This window comes from Protopterus annectens, chromosome 2.part2 (genome assembly GCF_019279795.1).
Source record: "Protopterus annectens isolate FY-2018-M chromosome 2.part2, PAN1.0, whole genome shotgun sequence".
NCBI lineage: Eukaryota > Metazoa > Chordata > Ceratodontiformes > Protopteridae > Protopterus > Protopterus annectens.
Window position 1 is genome coordinate 130,751,370 of NC_056730.1, and position 25,000 is coordinate 130,776,369.

At 37.0% G+C, this 25,000-nt stretch overlaps 1 protein-coding gene across 2 annotated transcripts in view; it reads left to right on the forward strand.

Moving 5' to 3' along the window:
- The window catches only part of RAB3C (RAB3C, member RAS oncogene family), a 1,959,298-nt gene that overhangs the window by 829,458 nt on the left and 1,104,840 nt on the right, over positions 1-25,000 (forward strand). For both annotated transcript variants that reach the window (XM_044063807.1, XM_044063805.1), the window contains exon 3: positions 18,138-18,256. In XM_044063807.1, coding sequence (XP_043919742.1) covers positions 18,138-18,256 — 119 coding nt within the window. The remainder of the gene's footprint in view (positions 1-18,137; positions 18,257-25,000) is intronic.

Consider the following 25,000-nt stretch of genomic DNA (forward strand, 5'->3'; position numbering starts at 1 on the left):
TAGTACTGATTAACTTATAGTGAATAATCTGGCATGTCTAAAATCAGTTTACCAGATGCTGTATTACTTGTTGCTAGCATTCTGTTACTTTGTTTCAGGCACTGTTTAGAGTGAAGTTTTACTTCACTGGCCAATGCCTTCTGTATTTGTGTCCTGAGGAATTTTGGCCTGCCCTGTGCCTCCTGATGGTGGTTGATTATCCCTGAAGGTTGTTGGTTGCCCCATTTTGTGTTCTAGCATTCTAACATTTTGGACTACTTTTGTCAGACTTTTGGCTTTTGTTATTAGAGAATTTTATTGGCTAAATATTGTTTATATTGTAATCATTGCTCCTACTACCTCAGACTCTAATTATACAAACATGCAACAGCTTTTGTATTAGATTTTTTATACTGGTCAGTGTATAAACCCTTTTCTTTTCAAAGTGCTAATTGGTTTTCTACTTTGGATTACATTTTTGTAGACATAGCTGGATCTGGAACTAGGCTACCTAGTCAGCTGCTTACGGCCCATTGCTATGTAGGGGGCCCATCAGTGCTGCCAACATTATAATGTTTTTCTTGCTGCTGTATAGGCTACTAATACACAGTCTTGGCCACTAAGATCCATGGCTTTGCATCAATAAACAAAAGAAAAACAGTGCTTTCACAAGTCTCATATAATAAACAGCATATAATTTTCAACAGATTTCCGTTTGTTTGCAATGCATCTGTTTGACCTGCTGTTAATTGTGTTCACTCACACTGCATAAGCTTTCTTTTACCTCTACCATATGTAGTCAGTGAGTATTAGTAGCTGTACAGTAGGAATAACATATAATAGTTCTTTTTTCCTTAATTGAACTGCTGTACAAAATTTTATTTAAAAAAAAATGTAATTACATATATATTACATAATATATATATATATATATATATATATATATATATATATATATATATATATATATATATATATATATATATATATATATATATATATATATATATATATATATATATATATATATATATATATATATATATATATATATATATATATATATATATATATATATATATATATATATATATATATATATATATATATATATATATATATATATATATATATATATATATTAAACTGCTGTACAAAATATGCAATAAAAATAGAAATGCTCCATTTTTTCAGGGGGGGGGGTTGCATTAATTCAAATACCCCTGCCAAGGCACTGCAGTAGCACAGTCTTTTTTAAAACACAGTGTAATGTAGTGTTAGGGTCCATTGCTGTGACCATGCAAATGTAATAAGTAAGTGCCCAATGTATTTCTGTGTACAAGCATGGGTTGGTGTTTGCTTGTGTCTGACCATAACAATGACTTTCAGCTGTCCCTGATTTTGCAGAGCATCTATAATTTAGTCAACCATTTTTTTTTCCACTCATTAAATTCTACGTTTTGCAAATCACAGAGGAGTAAAGCTTCAGTCAGCAATGCAAATCAATGGAGATTCATACTTCTGCATGATGACACAATACCAGTTTTTCTGTTAACTTTCTAATTAAGATAAAGCTGTCTAGTATGTGACACTGAGAATTAAGAGTTTTAGTTGTTAGCAAATTGCTTTCTCTATTCCAGAGTTTTGAGTTTAATTCCTTTCACCACCATGTGCTTACTGTGTGACACACTGAACAAGTCTATAAGTCAGGTAGTGCTCCTAGTATATCCTTGAAAAGTGATATCTGTGCAGTGAGTTTACCTGGATAATAAATAGATTAAAAATAGAAATAGTCCATTTCTCGAGCTTTTGTCCCTTTAATATTTTTGGCTTTATCCAGTATACCTGAGTAAAAAGGTTCAGAATAGTTATGATATATTCCTTACAAAATGTCTAATTTTCTACCAAATTGTTATGGATTGCTGTCACTAAATAATAACAAATATGAATGTTTCAGACTTTGTATTCTTTAGAAAATACTTGGTGATACAAAGGTTCTTATTATAGCAACTTTCTTAATATATAACATAAACATTTAAAATCAGTTTCAGATTTTGGATCATTGTCTCTGATTCTTGAACAATGAATTTGAGAGTTTAGAGAGGTTGCCACAGGTTGCTTGGTATGGTTCTGACAAGAAGAGGAGATATATTTTGGGGCTATCTTTTCTACACTCTGTAGTTCCAAAAACAGTGAGCTGGCATACAATTCTGAGATGTTGTTGTGTCTTTCGGCTTTTCCCGGTTAGAGGATGCCACAGCGGAACTCCGGTCCGCTAATGATTGGTAGTAGATTTTTACGTGCCAAATTGCCGGCCCTGATGCACAACCTTCAACAAAGGTACGCCCATTCATGCATGACTCCACACAGAAGACACTCTAGTTGAGAATCGAACAGGACAACGTCTTACTGTGAGGCGACAATGCTACCGCAGCATGACCACCGCAGTATTTTTGCATATTTATTCATTCATTTAATCTGAAGCAGATATTTGAGGTGTACATAGTGATAAGTGATTGTATTTGATGGTCACATATGTGCGCGTGTGTGTGTGAGTGTGTGTGTGTGTGTGTGTGTGTGTGTGTGTGTGTGTGTGTGTGTGTGTGTGTGTGTGCGTGCACGCGCGCATGCGTGTGTGTATATGTATATACAGAAGCCATAGTTCCCAGGGAACTCCAATTTTTCCTTATATATTTATCGTATGTTCTTCATAAAATTTGTGTGGATTTTTTTGGCAAATGTGGATTGCAGTCTCTAAGTAAATATAAACTTGATTCTAAGACTTCATATTCTTCAGAAAATTTCTTGTTAATGTAAAACCTGTTATACTAACATTTTTCTAATATAACAGGAATATTTAAACTCTGTTCCTGGTTTTAGGTCCATCTCTGTTTCTTGAGCTAATAGGCTGGAAGGGCACAGAGGGTGCAGTGGGATGCACTTTATGGTTCTCACAGCAGTGAGATGAAATATATTTCTAGGTCATTATTTATGTATTTATGAATTCATATGATCTCAAGCAAATATATGAGATATACACAGTCATATAACAGTCTGTAATTGATAGTCACATTTGTGTATGTGAGTATATGTGTACACAAGTGCATGCATGCATGTATATATATATATATATATATATATATATATATATATATATATATATGTGTGTGTGTGTGTAGAGTAGTTACAGTGTAATATAAGGGATCTGATGCAATACACAAAAAAAAAATCATTGTATGAGCCATGTTCTTTGTGTACAATCCTTGGTTTCCTTGTTTTATCAACTGTTGACAGTGTGTTTTATTTGTTAGTAAACAAGACAACATGAAGTCTAAGAGCTAAATTGCATTCTAGATAAGTTTTTAATTAAGACTGTTTCTTGCAGGCACATGAGTGTGAATAAACTGTGTTGGGCTACAACAGTGTTTATCTGGCACTTTGTGCAGATGAGTAAGGCTATAAGCTGTTAATGAACTGCTTCCTGTAATGCAGCCTTTGTTTGTCTACTAAGTTTTTCTGACCAAGTCACTTCAACAGCCAGTGCCCGAAAAAGGACATTTGCAAACAATGGTCTGTCCCAGTCTGTAAGCAAATGTGTTACGCATTGTCATTGAATCCTTGCACCCGTTAACACAGCTGTTAATTAGTGCCAGCATGTGTCTTGTAGTATAATGTCTTGCAAGTGCATAGGTTCATAGGTTGGTACTAGGCTATCGGCCCTAGGGCCTATGCAAGCCTAGCCATAACAATTCCCTGGATATTTCTTCCCACAATATTTACTTCTCCAGGCCCCTGTCTAGCAGGGTGACTGACATGATCCCCCGGGTGAATTTCCTATCTCCCATCCAATCATCAAGGTTCCTTTTGAAGAGGGCCAAAGAGGCACTCTGCTTGATATGTATGGGCAGTCTATTCCAGAGTATGGGGAGTCTCTGGGTCAGGAACCTATCCCTCCAGCATGTTTTGTTCATTGTGATGACAAGGTTTAGATCCCTGGAGCGTGTGACTCTGAGGGATTGGAATTTCTTTAAGTGGAGCATGTCCAACAGCTCAGGGTTTGACGTGGCCTTGTATGTTAAGCAGAGATCGCCTCTAAGTAGACGGCATGCCAAAGAGTATAGATGGAGTTTTTTTAGACGGTCAGTATATGGCATCTGCTTTAGGCCTGTGATTCTTTTAGTGAGGTATTTCTGTGGCCTTTCAAGCTGTTGCAGATGTCTTGTGAGGTACATACCAAACGGGGCATTATACTCTATAACGGGTCTAATGAGGGATGAGTACAGTGGGACAATGACCTCCTTTTTTCTGGATGAAAACCCTTAGTGATGAGGTGTGCCACATAGAAGGATTTCCTGACTGTTGTGGCAATGTGGTTATCGAAAGTGAGACCACTGTCCACCTGTGTCCCTAAGTCTCTCATCACACTTTCGATGTTTAGTGTCCTGCCACCTATGTGGTAATTCATGGGTACATGTTTTTTCCAAAGGGATAACTATACATTTCTTGGCATTAAGCTTGAGCCCATGGCTCTGGCACCAGGCATCTGTTTCTGTATGGCCCTTTTGTAGAATATCCACATCATTTGGGGATTCAATAATGGCTCCCAGTTTGCAGTCATCTGCAAACTTTGTTAGCCAGAGTCCCTTAGTGTTGGCCTGTACTTCAGAGAAGTAGATGCCAAACAAGACTGGTCCCAGGACTGAACCCTGAGGTACTCCACTTGTCACTTGTCTGGAGCTGGATTTGGAGTCGGCTACTTTTACTGTCTGGGTTCTGTCAGTAAGCCAGTTAGCAACCCATCGAGGGATTTATGCTCAGCTTAGCAAGTTTATCTATGATTCCAGAGTGGGGGATGGTGTCAAAGGCCTTGGTGAGGTCCAGATAGGCTGTGTGGACTGCCTTACCCTCGTCCACAGCTCTGGAGACTGATTCGAAGAAGTCAATCAGATTCAGGAGACAAGATCGGCCCTTCATAAACCCAAACTGGGTGGGGTCTAGTGTTTGAAGGTTGCCAATGTCTTTGTTTATAAGTTCCATGATAATGCATTCCATGCCCTTGCAAATTAGGCTTGTCAGACTGATGGGACAGTAGTTCCCAGGATCCAAGGTGGATCCTCCCTTGTGGAGCGGGATAACTGTAGTTGTGCGCCACTCAGTGTGCCCGAAGCCTGAGGTGAGGCTATGATTAAACATGACACTTAGGTGAGGTGCCAGTTCATTTTGTAGTTCATGTAGTACACAGCCTGGGATGTCATCTGGTTCCATGGATGCTGTATTCTTAGCTTTAGAGAGTGCGGTTTCTACCTGTGTGGCCGTGATTATCGGAATTTGGCAATCTTTTGGTATTGAGATAAATGTGAGTTCAAAGGGAAGAGAAGTTTACTATTATTCATGCTAAGTTTTTTTTTAATTTAGCAAATGAATGTCAGTGTTTTTGTGGAAAATTCTGAGACAAGTTTTAAATTAAATCCAAATGTCTGTTATCAGTTTAGAAGTAATGACGAATTAGTATGCAACCATATAGATTTGGGCAGATTTTTATGCTGATCTGGAAAAGTGTGCCAGGTAATGGGATATTGATATGGTTTACCTTCCTCAGTCCATTATCCTGCCTAGGGTTTTGTCTCTGATTGTAGAACATCAAGGTTTGTTTAAAAGATGTTATGAAATAAGCACCATAATAAATTTGAATGTAAAGTAGTAATTTCAGTCTGGGCAAACTAACCATCCAGACCTTTTCTCACAAAAGGCAATAGAACTGCTCTTCTTTACCAATCATAAATTCTGTATTATTATTATTAGTTTTGGTGCTGACATTCCTTGTTATCGTTTTAAAGCTGTTTGTCTCGTATATACAGAATATGACTTTCATTAATATTTTCACAAAAGTATTTTTTTAGATACTTAAAACATGATGCATAACCTCTTCTGATCCTCTTTTCTGCAGATTGTACCTTGAAAAACATTTAAGTTACTATAATATTTATAGCAGGTAACTCTCTCTGCCATGAAATCCTGACGGGTTGTGTAGGATATAAAAGAGAGAGAGAGAGAGAAGTGAGTAAAACAGAGATAATGAAAGAATGTTACAGAGACATGGCAGCGAGAAAGAGACAATTAAACTGTTTTGACTTCCCTGACAGCTAGCGTATCAAAATCTTTAGAAGCCAGGTCTGATGTTTCTTATCTTAACAATTTATAGCTGCCTGGCTGTCAGAGTTTTGCAGTAGATTTCTTGAAAATAATTATGTCGAGTTATAAGCCTTATAAGAGCCTTTACTATTGCCTCTGTTGTAAGCCCAATTTTCAGACAAGCTGGAAGTGCCAGTTTGGCTATACTGTTTGTAGTTGGCATGCGTAAGACTGTGTACAAGGAGTGAGGTTTCCTAGCATAACATTGCCCACCACTATTACATTCTCACAAGACAGGGAAGGCTGTCTTATACTGGACTACATCACATATGTTTTCTACTCACTGATGTCCTTTATGAACATATAGTTGTTTCTTTTTGCTTTTGCAGCTCTGTCTAAATGATGGCATAGCATTATGTACCTGGCATACCTCTCAGCTGTCCAGAGTTTTGCAGATTTAACAGACTTTTATCTCATATTTTTGGTCTGTTTCTCACAGAATTTGAGGTTGTCTGAAACCTGACTCCTACGGCCGGATTAAGGTGGGTTTTATTGATGCTGCAGCATTAGGCCCATTCCTGAAATAGGCCCAGATGAAAACAGACTAGAATTTTCCAGAAGCTGAACAGTTTTCCTTTGCAATATTAACCTCAAAATAATTCTTAGAATGAAATTTGGAGTCCGACTTTCGGACACCTATACACAATGTTACTTATTATACAGTTACTATTATTCTTTGTGCTGTGACGTAACTATAACATCATTGTGTTCATTGTTAACCAAAGATTTCAAGTTAATGCTATCAATTTTACGTTAAACAGTTTACTTTGTGATATCTTTCATACTGTTTTGTGCATGCTTCCTATGGCGTCTCAACTCAGTGGATGAGATAAAGTGAAAAAGAAATGGAAAGAAGCAGCAGAACAAGAAAAGCTTTTGGCGAAAATTCCAAAATTGAGTTCATACTTTGGAGTATGAGCATCTTTGTCTCAATCGTCTGCATCGGATGTGATTGCAAGTTCGAGTGCTCCTGAAGACCAGGCCCAGCAAGATGAACCTGTGGAGGCAAGAGAGAATAAAGAGCAGGAAAGTTCAGTGGAGAGAGAAGAGGTGAAAGGAGACGCTATCACTGAAGCACTAGTGCCAGCGCTGGAGGCTTTCACTAATGATTTGGGACAGTGGGGTGAAATCGACACTGACACTCGAGAATATTGGGCCAAGAAAGGTCCAAAAGACTGCCAAGACACTGAATGGAAGTTTGAAGAGAGTGCCAGACCATACCCAGACGAGTTGTTCCAACGTCGATGCACAAAGACCTTCTTCATGCGTATGCATCCACTCAATAGCGAAAAATCCTGTAGACAATGGATGTGCTACTCGCTTTTGACAGGGAAGGTGTTCTGCTTTGCATGCAAGTTGTTTGGCAGCAGTGCTGTTCAAGCAACCAAGTTCGTTTCTGGCGGTTTTGACAACTGGAGGGCAGGCGAATCCAGAATAAAAATGCATGAAAGCAGCGATGGTCATCACGAGGCTATGTTGTCCTTTGTGAGCTGACAGAGGGAGGCCGGTCATGTTGACTACCTAGCCACCAAACAGGTCGAGGAAGAGCAGTGTTACTGGTGTCAGATTCTGAAGCGGCTCATAGACATTCTGATATTCCTAGCTGAGCGTGGTCTTGCTATAAGGGGCGCGGATGAGATCATAGGTTCCTCTCATAATGGTAACTACCTTGGCATCATTGAGCTGTTGGCGGGGTATGATAGTCTGCAGGCTAGCCATATTAGAAAGTATGTGAACCGCGGGAAAGGTCACGTTTCCTATTTGTCATCCACAATTTGCGAGGAACTGATGAAGCTAATGCGACAAAAGGTGCAGGACACCATCCTGAAAGAAGCCAAGGAGGTAAAGTATTTCTCTGTCTCGATCGACTCAACACCTGACGTATCACGCCTTGATCAGCTAACGATTGTTATCCGGTACATTCTGCCGTTGGGCCCAGTTGAATGGTTCCTGACATTCATGCCTATGATGATGAGACACACTGCAGAGCAGATGGCTAGCATACTTCTGAACTTTCTGAAGGAAAAAGGCTTGGATATTGCTAACTGCAGAGGCCAGTCATAAGACAATGCATCAAACATGTCAGGATGGTACAATGGTGTCCAGGCAATTGTGAAGCTAGAATGTAAATGCGCTGCTTTTATTCCATGCTGCAACCACAGCCTAAACCTGGTAGGAGATCAGGCTGTTTAAAGCTGTGGTGGCTGTACCAGGTTTTTCAATTTTGTCAATGGAATATATGTATTCCTGTCTGACTCAACATATCGCTGGCAGCAACTAAAGAATCGCTGCACACCGACGCTCAAGGGTTTGCCTGGAACCCGATGGTGTGAACATGCAGATACTGTCAAAGTGCTGGTAGAAGGGTGGAAGAGCATTCAGGAAGTCCTGGATGAGCTTGTGGCAGATAAGGAGCAGAAGGCAGACACGAGAAATCAGGCCGAGGGATTTTTGTGCAGGATGGACGAACTTGAGACAGCAGTTATGGCGACTGCCTGGAACAATATCCTTGGCCGTCTCAACAGTATGAGCATTAGCCTCCAAGATTGTACAGTCAGCCTGAATACAGTAACTGGCTTGATGGCATCACTGGTCGACACGGTTCAGTTTGCACAGGACAGATTTGACGTGTATGAGCAGATGGTGACCGAAAAGGTTCAACACGGCGAATACAAGGCTGAGCAGTGTCGAGGCCATAAGCAAAAGTGAATGTCTGATGAAGGAGCTGCAGACGAAGTAGACCTCAGCCCAAGGGAAACGTTCAAAACTCAGACGTATCTGGTCATGATCAACAGTCTGTTACCTGAACTGGAAAAGCGGATGAAGGTGTATGATGATATTTGTAAAACATTCGGATTTCTGTCGGAGCTAACGTCATTAAGCATTGAGCAGATCGAGGACAAAGCTACGAATCTCATTTCCTCATATCCAGATGACTCGGAAGACACACTGGTGACTGAGCTGATACAGTTTGCTGCATTTATGTGCACTCAGAAACCGGTGACTGTGAATGAATCAGCAGAGCTTACCATGTACATGCTTTAGTCATCGTTGAATCTTTCTCAGACATTTCCAAACATCGAGATTAGGTTACACATTTATCTGTTCATGATGGTGTCCAATGCCTCCGGCGAGCGGCGCTTCTCAATGTTGGGAATAGTCAAAGGAGAGCTGCGGACCTCAATGGGGCAGGAAAGGCTAAGCATGCTGACACTTACAAGCATTGAGCATGAGCTGCTGCGCAGACACTATCGAAGAATTCGCACATGCTAAGGCTCAAAAAACAGTAATATAAGTAAGCAGCACTAGTGCAGTAGTAAGAGTGACAATATGCCTAGGTAGGCTTGTTAAGTTGATCTGGTTTAGCCTTTTCTGCATTAAGTGCACCTTTCATACAATTGCTATTGAATGTTGATGTTACATAACTTGATGTTAATTTTGAGTTGTTACAATAATACGTCGACACGTCATTATTATTCATGTTCAATAAAGGCTTGCTGGTTGCGTCGCAAGCAATTAAGGCTTCTTGTTCAGTCTGAGTGTGCATGTACGGTGAGTGTCAAATGGCAAGAAAAAAAAGGCCCTTTTTGCACTGCAGCATCAGGCCCAATTTGGTCTTAATCCGGCATTGTCCTTCGCCATTTGCTGGGTTGCAAGAAAGCAGAACCATAACTGGCTCAACTAGTGCCATGTGCCAGTAGAACAAAGTAGCACTTCATCAGCTTCAAGTGAAGAACAAAAAAAAAAAAAAAAAAAAAGAACCTCTGCTAAATGACTGCTGCAGAATGCTAATTAGCTGGCTTCCTGTCAACAGTACCCAATCCTAACTTTGGCTCTTCAAGTGAAGAGATCAAAATCCTCTTCATCTACACTACACACCCACCTCCCTCCTACCCCAGCCAATCAGGTCACATTTTTGCACGCTGTCCCTGACCCTCCTTCCTGTCATTTTGGTAAAGAAAAAACCCTGCTTCCTACAAATATAGCATGTAGTTGCTACAGTTCATATGCTGCATAAAGCTCTACAGCACTCAAGGTTTATCTTTTAAAAAAAAGGAACAATTTTGTCTTTTAAAACTGCAGCAAGCATAATTTAGACCAAACATAGAGAACTACAGTGCTCAGGTTTGATTGCAAATACCAGCTTTTAAAAGCTATTAGTGATGATTATCAGAGAAGAATGCATAACATGCTGGCTGATACTCAAACATATATGGAGATACCCAAATGGGAAATTAATAAAAATATTAAAAATGTTCATTTTATATGACTTGCTCATGACAAGAACTGTTACACAGGAGATGTATGTTCACCTTAGGGTTGAAAACCCACAGATACCAGTGATAATAGACTCCCTAAGATACACAAGAGCTCCCAAGGCCCACCTCTTTGACCTATTATTTCAGGTAGGGGATGGGTTACTGAACCTGCTTCTATCTATGTTGAGCACTGTTTGAAGAGATTATTACCAAAAGCTAGTACAGTTCTACAAGATACTTTCCATTTTTTGGAGACTTTTTACCAGAAATTGAAAATGGTTGACTCACTGACTTATAGACCTGGACTTATGATGGTTACTATGGATGTTTGCAGTCTCTTTACTGTTACTGCCAATGAATATGGCATATCTGCAGTTAGAAAATTCATACATACACAAGCTGAAGAAGCAACATCTCCTTTACTTACTTGTACTTTGATGGAACTTATTCTTGAATATGTTTTTTAATATGAGGATGATTACTATTGGCAGAAGTGAGGGGTTGCCATGGGCACCTCATGTGCCAGTACTTATTCTAACGTTGTCTTTGGGTGGAAATGAGGTTTATATTTAGTGAGCTCAATCCATGGGTGAATGACATTGTATACTATGATCATTTTGTGGATGAAATATTCCTTATATGGGGAGGTGATAAGACCAACCTTCCTCATTTTGTAAAGGATTTGGAGATGACTACCACCTTCTTGGAGTTTGATGATCATATGTCAAGAACACAAATAAGTTTCCTTGATGTCAGAATTACTAGAGATGAAACAGGGTGTTCCAACATGGCAGTTTACCACAAGGATTGTTGGAGAAATCACCTCTTGCATAGGGCGAGTATGCATCCAGGACATATCTTTCCACAAGTAGTTAAGGGAAAATTTCTTCATGTATCAAGACTTTGTACATATACGGGAACTTATGAACATGAGAAACAAACCCTTTTGTGTAACTTTCAAGAACTAGGATATAGAAGTAAGGACACTCAGCTACATACCACTGAGACAAGAGGGTTAAGGAATATTAAAGGACCCCCCCCCTTCTTTTCTGATAAGATGGACATTATTGGGGATAACTGAGAATGTGAAAAAGAAGAACTTCCTATCAGATGTTTACTTACATATTGTTCTGATGTCTCCCAAATATGTAACTTCATCAAGAAAAAACGGTCTAGTGTAACTAGATGATAACTTGAAACGTTTATTAAGTGAGACATCCCGTTTTTGTTTCAAAATTTGCTTGAATCTTAAGAGGCTGCTCTATTACAAGAATGTGACGATATCTCCAAGTTTTCAGCCTTCAAGGAAAGACACCTTTTCATGTGGAAGATGTAATGCTTGTAATAGTATCGATACCACTAATGAATTCATGCACCCTAATACTCACAAAAAATACTTGCTTAACAAATATGCAGATAGTAATACCAGGAATGCGGTTTATGTTGCTATGTGTACCTGCTGTTCTTGTTATTATATTAGCAAACCCAATAGACCTTTCAAAGAACGTATCCTTTGCCATATGAATGACATCAGAAATAAAGTCCAAAGCAATGCCCTCTCACAGCACATTATGTCCAGCCCTGACCATACATTTTTGTTTATGGTGTTAGAAATTGTTATTGAAACCTTAAGAGGAGGTGACATGTGCAACAAGACTGAAGTTGAATAAGTTAAATGGATTGCAGACTTATGAGAGGATCACCCACCTGATTTAAATGGTATTATCCCTTTGAATCCAATTCATAAGGGGCTGTGGCTCCTGAGATGAAAATGATTGGTTGGTAAATTAGGCAGTGTCATCTGCTTGATCATAGGCTGGATTCAATGAGGTGGCTGCCCTATGGAAGAGAATTGATCGGATGTTGACTATGATGAAAAGGAAATAATGTCGCATTTTATAGATCTGAGGAAGGCCGGAAGGTTGAAAGCGCTTATCCTGAATTTCTTGGACTGACCTTTAGACTTTTAGTATTTACTTTATTGATTTTATTCTTTTACTTTAATAAATAGATTTCCATGGTGGTCAAGCCAGTTGTTTGTTTTCAGTTTTTAAAAGCTGGTTTGCATTAAAGAATGATAGAGATTGCCTGATAATGCACCCTGACACTTTGTTCCCTGGGAAGTTTCCCCCGTTGCCCCACCTTAGCTACTCACTGCATGAAAGTATTGGAATGGGATATGTGTAGCTGCTGCTTTCTGTATACTAGTCACAATAAAAAGAAGCCAGTTCTTTAATGGATAGGCCAATTTCCTGTTTAATGGTGTCCAGTTAGTGCCAGACTGTAGCACTGAAACTCTGCTGCTGTGGAGAAACGTTTTGCTGTGAACTTTTGCATCTCCAACCAAAGGTGACTGTAACAACTATTTTTCCCTTATTCCTCATTTGGAGAATGTTCCCAAGATACAGTCATACAGAAATGATTTTGAGACATCCATACACTTTTATCCATTTAGTTTGTTTCCAACGTTTATTCAGAAAGCCAGAATGAGTAAGTACAAGGTCATTCTTATGACTCCACATTGATCTTGACAAGTCTAGCTCCTTCTGAGATGGTCTCATATTTTTGAGAAGACTTCATATTAAAGGTCCTTCAGAGTCCTCTTATTCATGTGCACAACAACCCTCATCTGGACCACTGTTCCTTTTGGTAAACAAGTCTCAGATCCAGTAATGATCAGGGGTCCTTATTAATCAGATAGGGTTGTCCATATCTTTATTGATCCTGAAAGACCTAATAACAGAAATATGTACTAAAATAAGTGGATTACCTTCCTGATCTGCATATAGGTTAATCTCTTTTACTGCTGCTGCTTCCTACCAGTTTAGACAAGGGTTTGACAACTTTTGACAATGGTTTGAGTTATTTTTCTATCAAAGATCATCCAACAGTCATTTCAAATTTTCACCAAGTTTCTAACTGAATCTTTGTCATCCTTAAAGTTATGCAAAACCTTCTTATAGACTCTGTTATAATAAATCATATAATTAATTATCTTGTCCCTCTTTGCATTTATATCTTGTCTAAGACTTTTCTTCCATTTGAACCATCAGCTAATGTAGGGTTAAAGTATATTTCTTGGACAGTTCTCTTTCTGGTGATCATCACATCTGACAGGATATCTAGGATATCTGTAACGTAGGGTTGTAATCTTCCTTTCTTCTTTTCCATTGAATTATCTGTCCAGTGGACGTGGTGAGGCAGCCTATTTTTAAGCTTCAGATGCTGAGCTGTCCTGCCATTCCTAGTCCAAATGGTTGATGAGGATGAACCTGCTCATTCAGATCTGACATTACAGTGGGTGTATAACACTTGCTTACTGTAGACAGTATTCAGTAAGTATTGTGTTTTTGCTCCAGTTAAGACATGGATAGCTAGACTATGGGTGTAGTAAATTACCTAGGTAGTCCACCCTGATTAATCCATATCCATTCCCATAACATGGATAGCTAGACTAAGTAGTAAATTGCGTAGTTATTACACCCTGACTAATCCATAAACATTCCCATAACATGGATAGCTAGACTAAGGGTGTAGTACATTACCTAGTTACTACACCCTGATTAATCCAGATCCAGTCCCATAACATGGATAGCTAGACTAAGGGTGTAGTACATTATGTAGTTAGTCCACCCTAATTAATCCATATCCATTCCCATAACATGGATAGCTAGACTAAGGGTGTAGTACATTGCCTAGTTAGTATACCCTGATTAATCCATAAAAATTCCCATAACATGGATAGCTAGACTAAGTAGTAAATTACCTAGTTATTACTCCCTGATTAATCCATAAGCATTCCCATAACATGGATAGCTAGACTAAAGATGTAGTAAATTATCTAGTTAGTACACCCTGATTAATCCATATCCTTTCCCATAACATGGATAGCTAGACTAAGGGTGTAGTACATTACCTAGGTAGTCCACCCTAATTAATCCATATCCATTCCCATAACATGGATAGCTAGACTAAGGGTGTAGTACATTATCTAGTTAGTCCACCCTGATTAATCCATATCCATTCCCATAACATGGATAGCTAGACTAAGGGTGTAGTACATTGCTTAATTAGTATACCCTGATTAATCCATAAACATTCCCATAACATGGATAGCTAGACTAAGTAGAAAATTACCTAGTTATTACACCCTGATTAATCCATATCCATTCCCATAACATGGATAACTAGACTAAGGGTGTAGTACATTGCCTAATTAGTATACCCTGATTAATCCATAAACATTCCCATAACATGGATAGCTAGACTAAGTAGTAAATTACCTAGTTATTACACCCTGATTAATCCATAAACATTCCCATAATATGGATAGCTAGACTAAAGATGTAGTAAATTATCTAGTTAGTACACCCTGATTAATCCATATCCTTTCCCATACTTTAGATTTTTGAACAGAAACAGGGAAAATGACATTGTTTTAGCCATCTGTTTTTTTTCCAGATATGGACAGCTGGGAATCATCAGACAATTTGCTCTTTTAGATACTTTTTTATGCAAAATATTACATTTTATGTGTTCTGTGTAAAGATAAAATTGCTTTTAAAATACTATATTATAGTCTTAATACATCAAAGCCTTTTATTAATACCTATTATATTCATTGTTCTCTGGATCAGTCTGATTGAGCATCAGGTTGTGTTCTTTTCACTGGTGATCGCTTTCTTATCCCTTTGACCATTTAGACCAAGGAACCCTATTTGGTTATAAACTTACCCATACAATACCCATAGCAGAACTGTCAGTTATTTAAAAAGCTTTTCAAAATTGCATACAGGACTACTAGCTTTAGGGCTAGAGATGGTGAGAAGTGGAAGCATTATATTTTCATGTTTACCCATTTTATGTTTACTTATTTGGAAGGAAAATATGCTTCAGTGGCATAATATTTCTTCTGCTTACTTTCCATATTATATTTCAGCTTTAGTAACTCTGGCCACACAAATCTTAATTGCCTAGTGTAGGAGAGCTCTCCCAGGATGTTCATGCTCTCATTCAGTGTTCTGCAAAACATTTCATTTACTGCTACAACTAGAAAAGTCAGGTTCTTGAATAAGTACGCTTGCATATGTGCCAGTTGTTTAAGCCCATTTGCAAGGCCATGGACCATGTCTGAAATTACTACAAAGTGAAGCATGATCCATTAAATGTAGTAAGGCTTAAAAAATGTTTCAACAAAATGAAACAGGACTTTTGGAAATGCAAAAGGAAATTGTATATCTCTACCTGCAAACTTACATAATTAACTCTGAGGTTGCCAGGTTTCATGGAAAGAAATATATCTCCTCCTGAGTCATGTAACTCCAGAGTTTGTGGAAAATTCAAAAAGCTACTACTCTGGAAGTATGAAATGTGTTTCCTTTGACTGCTTATCTTTAAGCAGATGTGATCTCCACAAGCAAAACGGATATTGGTCATAACTCAAAAAAAAATGTTTAATACATAAAATGATTCTGCAGCTCCACCATGATTGGTTGATCTATTTAAATGAAGTTCAGACAGAATTAGTAGAAGCCCATTATTTGTCCAAGATCACTGAATATTGGAGATTGGCAAATTTTCCCTTTTCTACATTGTTTTATGATCTCATAGTTGTCATATTTAAATTATCAGGGGACTGATGTACAAGTGGGCTTGCATCCCTGCAAAAAAACAAAAAACAAAAAAAAAAAAAACACTTATTTTGTGAAGTGCCTTACTTGGCTAATTCCATTCTTTCTTTAATCTACTTGCCACAGGGGAACAGAAATCCAAGTAAGTGCACTTCAATTACCATGAATCCACATATCTATATCTATATCTATATATATTTATATCTATCTGTGTGTGTGTGTGTATATATATATATATATATATATATATATATATATATATATATATATATATATAGATAGATAGATATAGATATATATACATATACATATTCCACATTTTTTCTACACAGAGATCATTCCACAATCCAGAAACTGTTGTATGGCAAGATATGCTGAGCAGCTAGAGGTTGCTGAGAGAGAGGTCATTAAGACATATTTAAAGGTAAGGCTGTCATTTAATCAGAAAAAAAGTGTGTATCGCATTCTTCCTGAAACTTCATAAAAACCTTGGTGATTAAACAAGTGTGGCTTGAACATGTTAACTGTTTTCATGGGGTATAAGAGAAGTCGTAAACATAATTTCTACTGTCTGCCTGACATGCTAATCCAAAAAGTGAAAAAATGTGCAATTCTAGTAATTTCCATTGAAATTATATACTTTTTCAGTACTAAAGCACCACCGCATGGGATCTTCTTCACTTATGAAACTTTACTTGAGCTGTCATTTATTTAACTTGCCACATCATTTCTTCTGACTGAAGGTTTTTAATAGTAGCATTGGTAGAGTGTCAGTGTATCAGCAGCAATTCCAGTGAATGCCATTAGAGCGAACATAAGCTGCCCAATGAACTTTTGGCAACAGTGGGATTTCTGTTTTCTGTACTGTTGAGGGACATTGGAGTAGGTGTTTATCAGCTTGGGAGTTATAGGGGGTGCGGGGGAGCTTGCATCCTAAAAAAAAAACTTACCTTCGAGGTTTGATGAAAGTTGTTTCTGCAGGTTTTTGTCTGTGATTTGCAATTAGGTGTAAGTTTGTCAATGGAAAAACATGATTCTAAAGCATCACTACATGGTATGCAGTTTCATAACAAAAGAAGCTCTCTATGCTCAGACTAGACTTTATTATGTTAAAATGTAATGCCCTTCCTTTGATGATAATTGGTGTAATTCTTTAGTTTAACTTAATTTGTTTGATTATACATGGTAAAATAAAACGACACGACAAAGGCTGCAGTCTCCAAGTCAAAAAACTTTACTAGTGCACATAACACAAGCGCTTTCACTGGTTTGCTTCATCAGGTGTAATAAAAACACACTACAAACACACACCTTAAACACACATCCTTATCACATGTTAAAATCAATTAACCTTCATTTCAAAAATATTTAAAGGTAAACTATACAGACTATAAAAAACATATATAACAAGCATAAGCAAATTAAAATCATAGACCTGTATTAAAACTTTTAATACATATATACAGTCTATTCATATAATTTTTTATTTATTTTTATTTATTTATTTAACATTTGTTGACTGGGAAAGTCCGACTAGGTTCCACAGATCCTGTTTTCAGCGGAGGCCCGGGGAGAAATGCTCCTGAAGCATGTCTAATATAATGTTTCATCTCCTGTTAGGTCTGGACTTTAATCTAGCTCTCTGTCTATCTCCTTTTCGTTTATTTATTTGAGCAGTGGCAAAGGTTTTCCTCGTACCTTTTGTATTCGCTGTTCTTTTAATGTCCCAATTCAGTCTCTCGTCACATTTTCATTATCTATAATCAAGTGATATGCAAAGATCATTCATACTTATATCAGTAGTGAAAAACAGAAATGAGTGTAGCACTAATACATTTTGGAATAAATGTGTCTTTGCTGTGAAAAAAATTCCTCTGAATTTTAGGGTTTATTTTTCCTTTTAAATGAGCATATTCATATCAATTCCTGGCATCATAGTGTAGCTAAAGAGCAGTTATAAGGTTTGTAGAGTAAACATCATTTCCATTTTGTTAGCAAATGCTTTGCTTTACTGTACTTGATTTGCTTTGGGGTCTGTGTTGTATATAATAATAAAATCAGTTTCTTTTTTCAACAGGACACAGCTGGCCAAGAGAGGTATAGGACAATTACCACGGCATACTATCGAGGTGCTATGGGTTTTATTTTAATGTACGATATTACAAATGAAGAATCTTTTCATGCAGTGCAAGACTGGTAAGAGATACCTTCTTTTCCCCATTTATGATGCTTAAGTGTAGACTTTCTTAACTCATTCCGTCCAGTACAGCTCTTTTGAGGGTGTACCTTTGACTCCTAGTGGGTGTGGCTTGAGCCTTTAAAAAATTAAGTTATCACCTTACAGTTCTAACAAATACTCATTGACAGAGGTCGAATATCAATGCAATTGTTTGTCATCATGTATGCGTCAAGATAAAATATTGTAATTCCGGGTCTATATTATATTGTCACAAGGTGACAATATCGAATCCGATATTGTCGGCATAACAATATCGAAAGCAAAGAATATCGGCCAGGAAAATGGAAATCTCCGTAGGGGAGATTTCCATTTATCTCAATGTAGTTTTGTCTTGAAGTTGGTATATTTAAGTAGCGGTGGGCGTGGGGGGTGCAGGGGGGCTTGCCCCCTTGCCTGCAACCTTTAACTTTTTTTTTTTGTTTTTTTGCTTTTTTATCCTCGTTCGATATTTTGCTGCTTCGATCAATTGTGTTCGACATTTATTGCTTCGATGCAGTAAAATTTCAACGAGGTAATATAAACACGATACCTTGTACGTAGCATGGTTTTGGAATTAATAATACTTATATGAACAAGCAATATCTGATGACTAAAGGCGCAGTAGGAGGTAACTGCAGAAATGCCTGGAGGCACACTCAGCTGTAATGTGATCAAGTTGGGGTACACCACTATCTACTAATGCAAAACATAGCTTCATCTGCAGAAAACAAAACAAAACTGCAATGCTCCATATGTTTTGTACTGTTACTGGTTATCTTCAAAAAGCAAACATCATACTAAACCATATTAGTACAGTTATTTGTTTTCAGCAAGACCATTTCATAACTGACATTTACTGATTAAATAATTTTCATTCTTTTAGTACAATATATTCAATATAGTTTTCATTCTGTGATTACATTTAGGTGAACTTTTCACTAATAACAAAGCACTTAATCAGTAATGTTTTATTTCACTGTACACGATCAATTTTGGATAAAGATGACCCAAAAGGTAAACATACAAAAATAGACAGTATACTTTTTCATTTTTTTTTAATTATGTTAGCTTAACAATTTGGAAATGTTTAGAAAATGTAATCATGCCTGTACCTTTCTGGGTCCAAATCAGGTTCATCACCTTAAGTAAGATTTTATTTATTTTTCACAAACGTTTCAGACAACAATTTTTTAATACTATTGCTGTGATTCAGAAAAGAGCCCCTGCGCTTGTAAATGTCTGTGACAGAAAATGTCAGTTTACATGATGGTGGGAAATGCACTTCTGAGACATGATTAGCAGCAGTGAGGAAGCCCTCATTATCAACTAAGCATGTGTTTGAATAGGGTGTAGTTATCACCAGAGCTAAACAATATTTTTCAGTGGTAATTACCATCAGTCACCCATGCATTCCATTGGAACACACATCTCTCATTGACTCTCGCACATTAGCACACACACACACACACACACACACACACACACACACACACACACACACACACACACACACACACACACAAATGCATATACATAAACCTACTGTAGAGATCCCCTAACTAACCCCGCTACTCCACCCACCCAAACAGATACACACTGTTGCACATATAAGCATATTCACCCCTCCATAACTACCTTTACTAAACCCACAGATACTTACCTGTAATATGGTCTCTACCATTGGAGGTGATGAAGGACATGGCATTTTGTCTCTGTTAATTAACACAGCTGGCCACGCAAACGTACACACCCAAACAAGTCTCTGAATTGCTATGGTGTGAAAATCCCATCTGTAGGCATTTCCAGGGGACAGCACATGGATAATTAACATAGGTTTATAATAGCACCTAAAACCTCAGAGCTTCTGGGAGCCTGACTGCCCCACACCAAGCTGTTCATAGGTAAGTACTTAGCTAGCTGTCCTTGTAGGCTATTTTAAGCCTAATAAATTTCCCTTTCATAGGTGAGAATCAAACCTTGTACTTTGTGGCTGTGAGGTAGACACCTTAACCATTATACCAACCCCCATCCTTAGTTACTCCTGGAATGTCTCCTTAGCATTTAGCAAGGCTATGGAGATGACCCACCATGATGACTCTGCATACTGTATAGAATCACTGTAGTGGGCTTGTCTACGAATTATGAAGGGTGTCTTCCAGCACTTTTCCTCCCATGCTACTGCTTACTGCTGGTCTGATGGTAGCCCTTTCTGAATCCTTACCTAAGATAACCTAATGATCTTTGTTCCTGACTATGCTTCACCATCAATTTGCCTGTTCAGCCATTCTTTACTAATATAGAGGGTCACACTTTTGAGTGTGGATTTTCCCTTTGATACCCATCTTTGGCAGTCCTTAGGAGCAGCTAGGGTCAGTGAATGACAGTCACAATGGAGATAGCTTGGATTTTCCATTTTGTCCATTAAACTTACCTTTAATGGCAGTGTGAAATAACTTCAAGGTAGCATGGTGGTAGCTGGTCATCGTCAGTGTATGTAGACATCCAACTATGTGCCATAACAATATCGGGCTGCAAGCAAATCACGGAAGAATAAGCTAATGATACCATAGATTGTGGTTTGTCTGATATATATCTGCAGAGTATTATAGACACAGTGCCAGGACTAATGAAAAGCTACCATAAGAGTTATTCATTCAGTGTTCATGACATATGATCTTGAATGCATACACTTATTTATTTTTTGATAAATTATTAATTCTTTTGTGAATGAGAAAAAATCACCAGTGCAATTAGTTATTAATATTTATATTTTACTAACCAGATTTCTAACTGGGCCAGTCTAATTTTTAGCAGTATTCTGAGAGTTATGCTTCCAACAATACAATTCAAAATGTACAGCAACAATAATCCGCACATTTATAATATATCTCACATGCGCACACACACACACACACACACACACACACACACACACACACACACACACACACACACACACACACACACACACACGTTTGTAATCATCTGCAAACTTGGTAAGCCAGAGGTCCTTGACAGTTCTGAAGTATAGATGCCAAAGAGGAGCAGACCCAGCAGAGACCCCTGAGGTACTCCACTGGCAACCAGCTTCTTTATGGAGCTGGTCTGTCCAATCCTAACTTTCTGGGTCCTGCTTGTAACCAACTGACTATCCAGTGAGTTACACAGGAGTTTATTTCTAATTCCTTGAGTTAGTTAAAATCCCCAAGTATGGTATTGTATTATTTATTTATTTATTTACATTTGTTGACCGGGAGTGTCCGACTGGACATAGGTCCATTTTCAGCGGAGGCCCGGGGTGAAAAGCTCCACAGTTAAAATAAACAGACAGTAGTTACTTTGGATTACATAGCGATTAACAATTTAACATAGCAATTACTTACAACATATTTACAGATGAAGACCATAGTACATCAGTAGACAACTAGATTCTGTATCTGTGAAGTACATAACAGACATTAACAAATGTTACAATAAGAAGTTCCTGCTGTATAATAAGTACTAGGCTTATGAGCATCTGAGCTTGCTATAATCAAGGTAGTTAGATCAGTGGAAAGAAATGTAGTGGTTAGAAGGGGTGGGTGATATTAGAGTGGGAGTTAAATAAAAAAATGCCTTAGCTAGATTAAGGTAGGCAGTGTGCACTATTTTGCCCTCATCCATTGCCTTGGTGATGTTTTCAACAGTGTCAAAACACAAATTATTAGTATTAATTTGATTTGTTGTTCTAGTCACATTATTCCCTGTTATTCGGGTTTAAATACTTGTAAGATGAGTTTTTTTATCAGTTCTGATGACATGTTATTGGAACAAAAGCACCTAACTTTACACAATCATTTATTTTCTGAATGTTTTGGAGTCCCTACCTTTTTTGAGTGAATGTGGAAGTTTGTTCAGTTTCCTTATTGACTGGGTGTTACTTGGGTTTTGTCTTACTTATTTGTTAAGACCCAAGATTTTCTCTTTGTTCTTTTTGGTTCCAAATCTTATTCACTTTATAATCAAATATTTTGCAAATTAACAGAATACGAATACGTAACTGAAAGCTTTCAGCAGTTGTAAACTGTTAAATCAACATTTTCATCCACGTTTTTAATAAATATTTAATTCAAAAACATGTTCACAATCAATGTGATGATAAGTTTATGATAATGCATAGTTTATTAAAAAATGTATTCATTTATGGAGATCACTGCAGTCATCATCCCTTTCTTCTGAAAGATGGTTAGTTTATTAAGTAGGATGTATTGCTTGGGCATCATGGGGACTTTCATGAATAAAATATCTGATTTTAAATAATCTTTTAATATATCTTTATTTTGTTAATGTCAAGGGAGTATTCAGACTTTTGATTTGGTAGACGTAGCCAAATTAATTTAATTTATAAGTTTAACTAGGTCATCTAGTCTGCAGCTTCATTCTTGCTAATTTTTCTGTTCATCAAACCTGTCATTAGAACTGTGAATGCATTTAAAAACAGGTGGAAGGTTGGCATAATGGTTAAAGTGTTCAAATTAAAGATCAAAGGTGCAGGGTTTGAGTCTCACATGGGGTAATTGGCTAGGCTTAAAGTGGCCCACAAGGGTAATTAGCCTAGTAATAACATATGAACCTTAACATAACAATCTGCTTTTCTTTCTATAGAGAGTGTCTGGAAATAATAAAAAAAAGAAAGTGTTTCTCTAAAGTAATACAAAGCATATAGTCTCTAGCTTAGGCATTGTCATATCAATTCCTTAAAAGAATGCATGTTTCCTGTTATAGTTCCCTTGTTTATTCACAAAATATCCAGTATGTATGTACTGCTCTATAAAATAGACCAGAAAAGGCAGTCCTCACTGCTTATTACCTCAAGATAAAATGATTTGTGAATGACAGTCTTTTCACTTATTTTACCACTAACTCAAAGTTTAAGTGTCTGTTTTTTAAGTACTACCCTCCATGGTCTAGATTTATGCTTTCGACAAAGAAGTTCTACTCTTCACTTGCATCACAAATTTCACTTTCTATAGAATACACTGACCCACACAGTGATGTACACACTGTATTATGTAATAACTGCATCGTATCTTTGTTCTTTCAGAGGGCAACCAAAGTCTTATATCTTGAATGATTTTGTGCGTATCTCAGAAATCCTCCTATTTGAACAAACAGCATTGGTCATCTTACATCATATGCTCTGTTTTGTGTCAAGTTTACTTAAAACATGTTTCAAAGTAGCAGTGTTTATAAGTAATACTGCAGAATACCCATATTATATATGCCCAAGTTAAAGCCAGAAATGGTTCCTTGGGAGTCACTTATTTACAAATTTTGCAAATGAAAATATTAATAATGTATACATTAATTCTTATTAGATGTGTGAAACAGCTTTACTCCATCTATTTCTAATGCAAGTATAATTTTTTTCCCTCTGGTGTGCTGTTTTCAGTTTTGCACTATATTACACACATCTGGCACTATACAAAATTTATGATATTTAGTAAGACCTCATTTTCCTATCCAAGATTATAGAGTAGCTGCATTCTCAGGTCATATTATTGACTGTATGTCATACGTGCCATTTGAAATTTGATATCAAACCTTGGTCATTGTGAATAGAGTTCAGTAAATGTGACAGTTACACATTTTGGAAATATCAAAATTAAATATTTACGAACATTCATGCTAAATATTTTGGGTAGCAATGCAATGGTGCCACTATATCACTGCAATATTTACTCTCTGAATGAGCATTGTATGAAGCTAAAGGCCTCATGTAGAGTTTTACTTCTGAAATCACATTTTTTTTCCTTCAGTTATTTGCTTATCTAGTGTATACATTATGACATATGATGATATTTAATTATATATGGATCGCGATACAAAGGCATATAAGTCTTCATTCATTTTTGTTATATTATGATCAATACCTTTTATATTTTAATGTTTCTAGTTATTAAGATTCATTAGTCATTTTTAATAGCCAGCAAAGCTTGATATTTAATTTATTGAGATTCATTAGTCATTTTTAATAGCCAGCAAAGCTTGATATTTAATTTATCACATTTAGGATGTTATATAACCCTGAAAGTCATCAACTGCCATTTAGTATTAAGTGCAGTGATTTAAAATAAGTCTTACTTAAATTATTAATTTGCTTAATACTACATGAATAAAATGTAAAATTCAATCAAATAAGGCATTTTTTTCTAACAGAAGCAGACATTCATTGTTTGTTACATTGGTTTCCTGATGTAAATCATATTTTAATTGCCCTAAAGTTCATGCTTGAACACATTCTATACAGCATTAATTAGCTTCACTATAGTTATTAAGTTTTAAAAAAGCAATTACAGCCTTAATAGTCTGACTGTTTTGTAATCATTTTATATTGGTTCTAAACGATTCTTCCTGAAATTTCAGAAGTTTATAAATTTAAGCAATAGTAACAAGTTTATTCACCAGCGTTAAATTGTCATGATTGTTACAAGGTAAATAAAAGAATAAAGTTTAGAAGGAAATCGGCTTTGGCACGCAGGAAAGAAAATGGAAGAACTGTTTTATTAAATTGTTTTAAATGTGACGTGCTAATATAAATGTGTTAGAATATCTGCTGGTTCTGTTAGAGAATGATAGCAAAATAGGACTATGTTCAGTAATCAGACCTGCTACCTGTCATTTATATTGTAGGTTATAAACTGAACTAGGTTTGGGGCATATATCATTGACTAGACAATCAT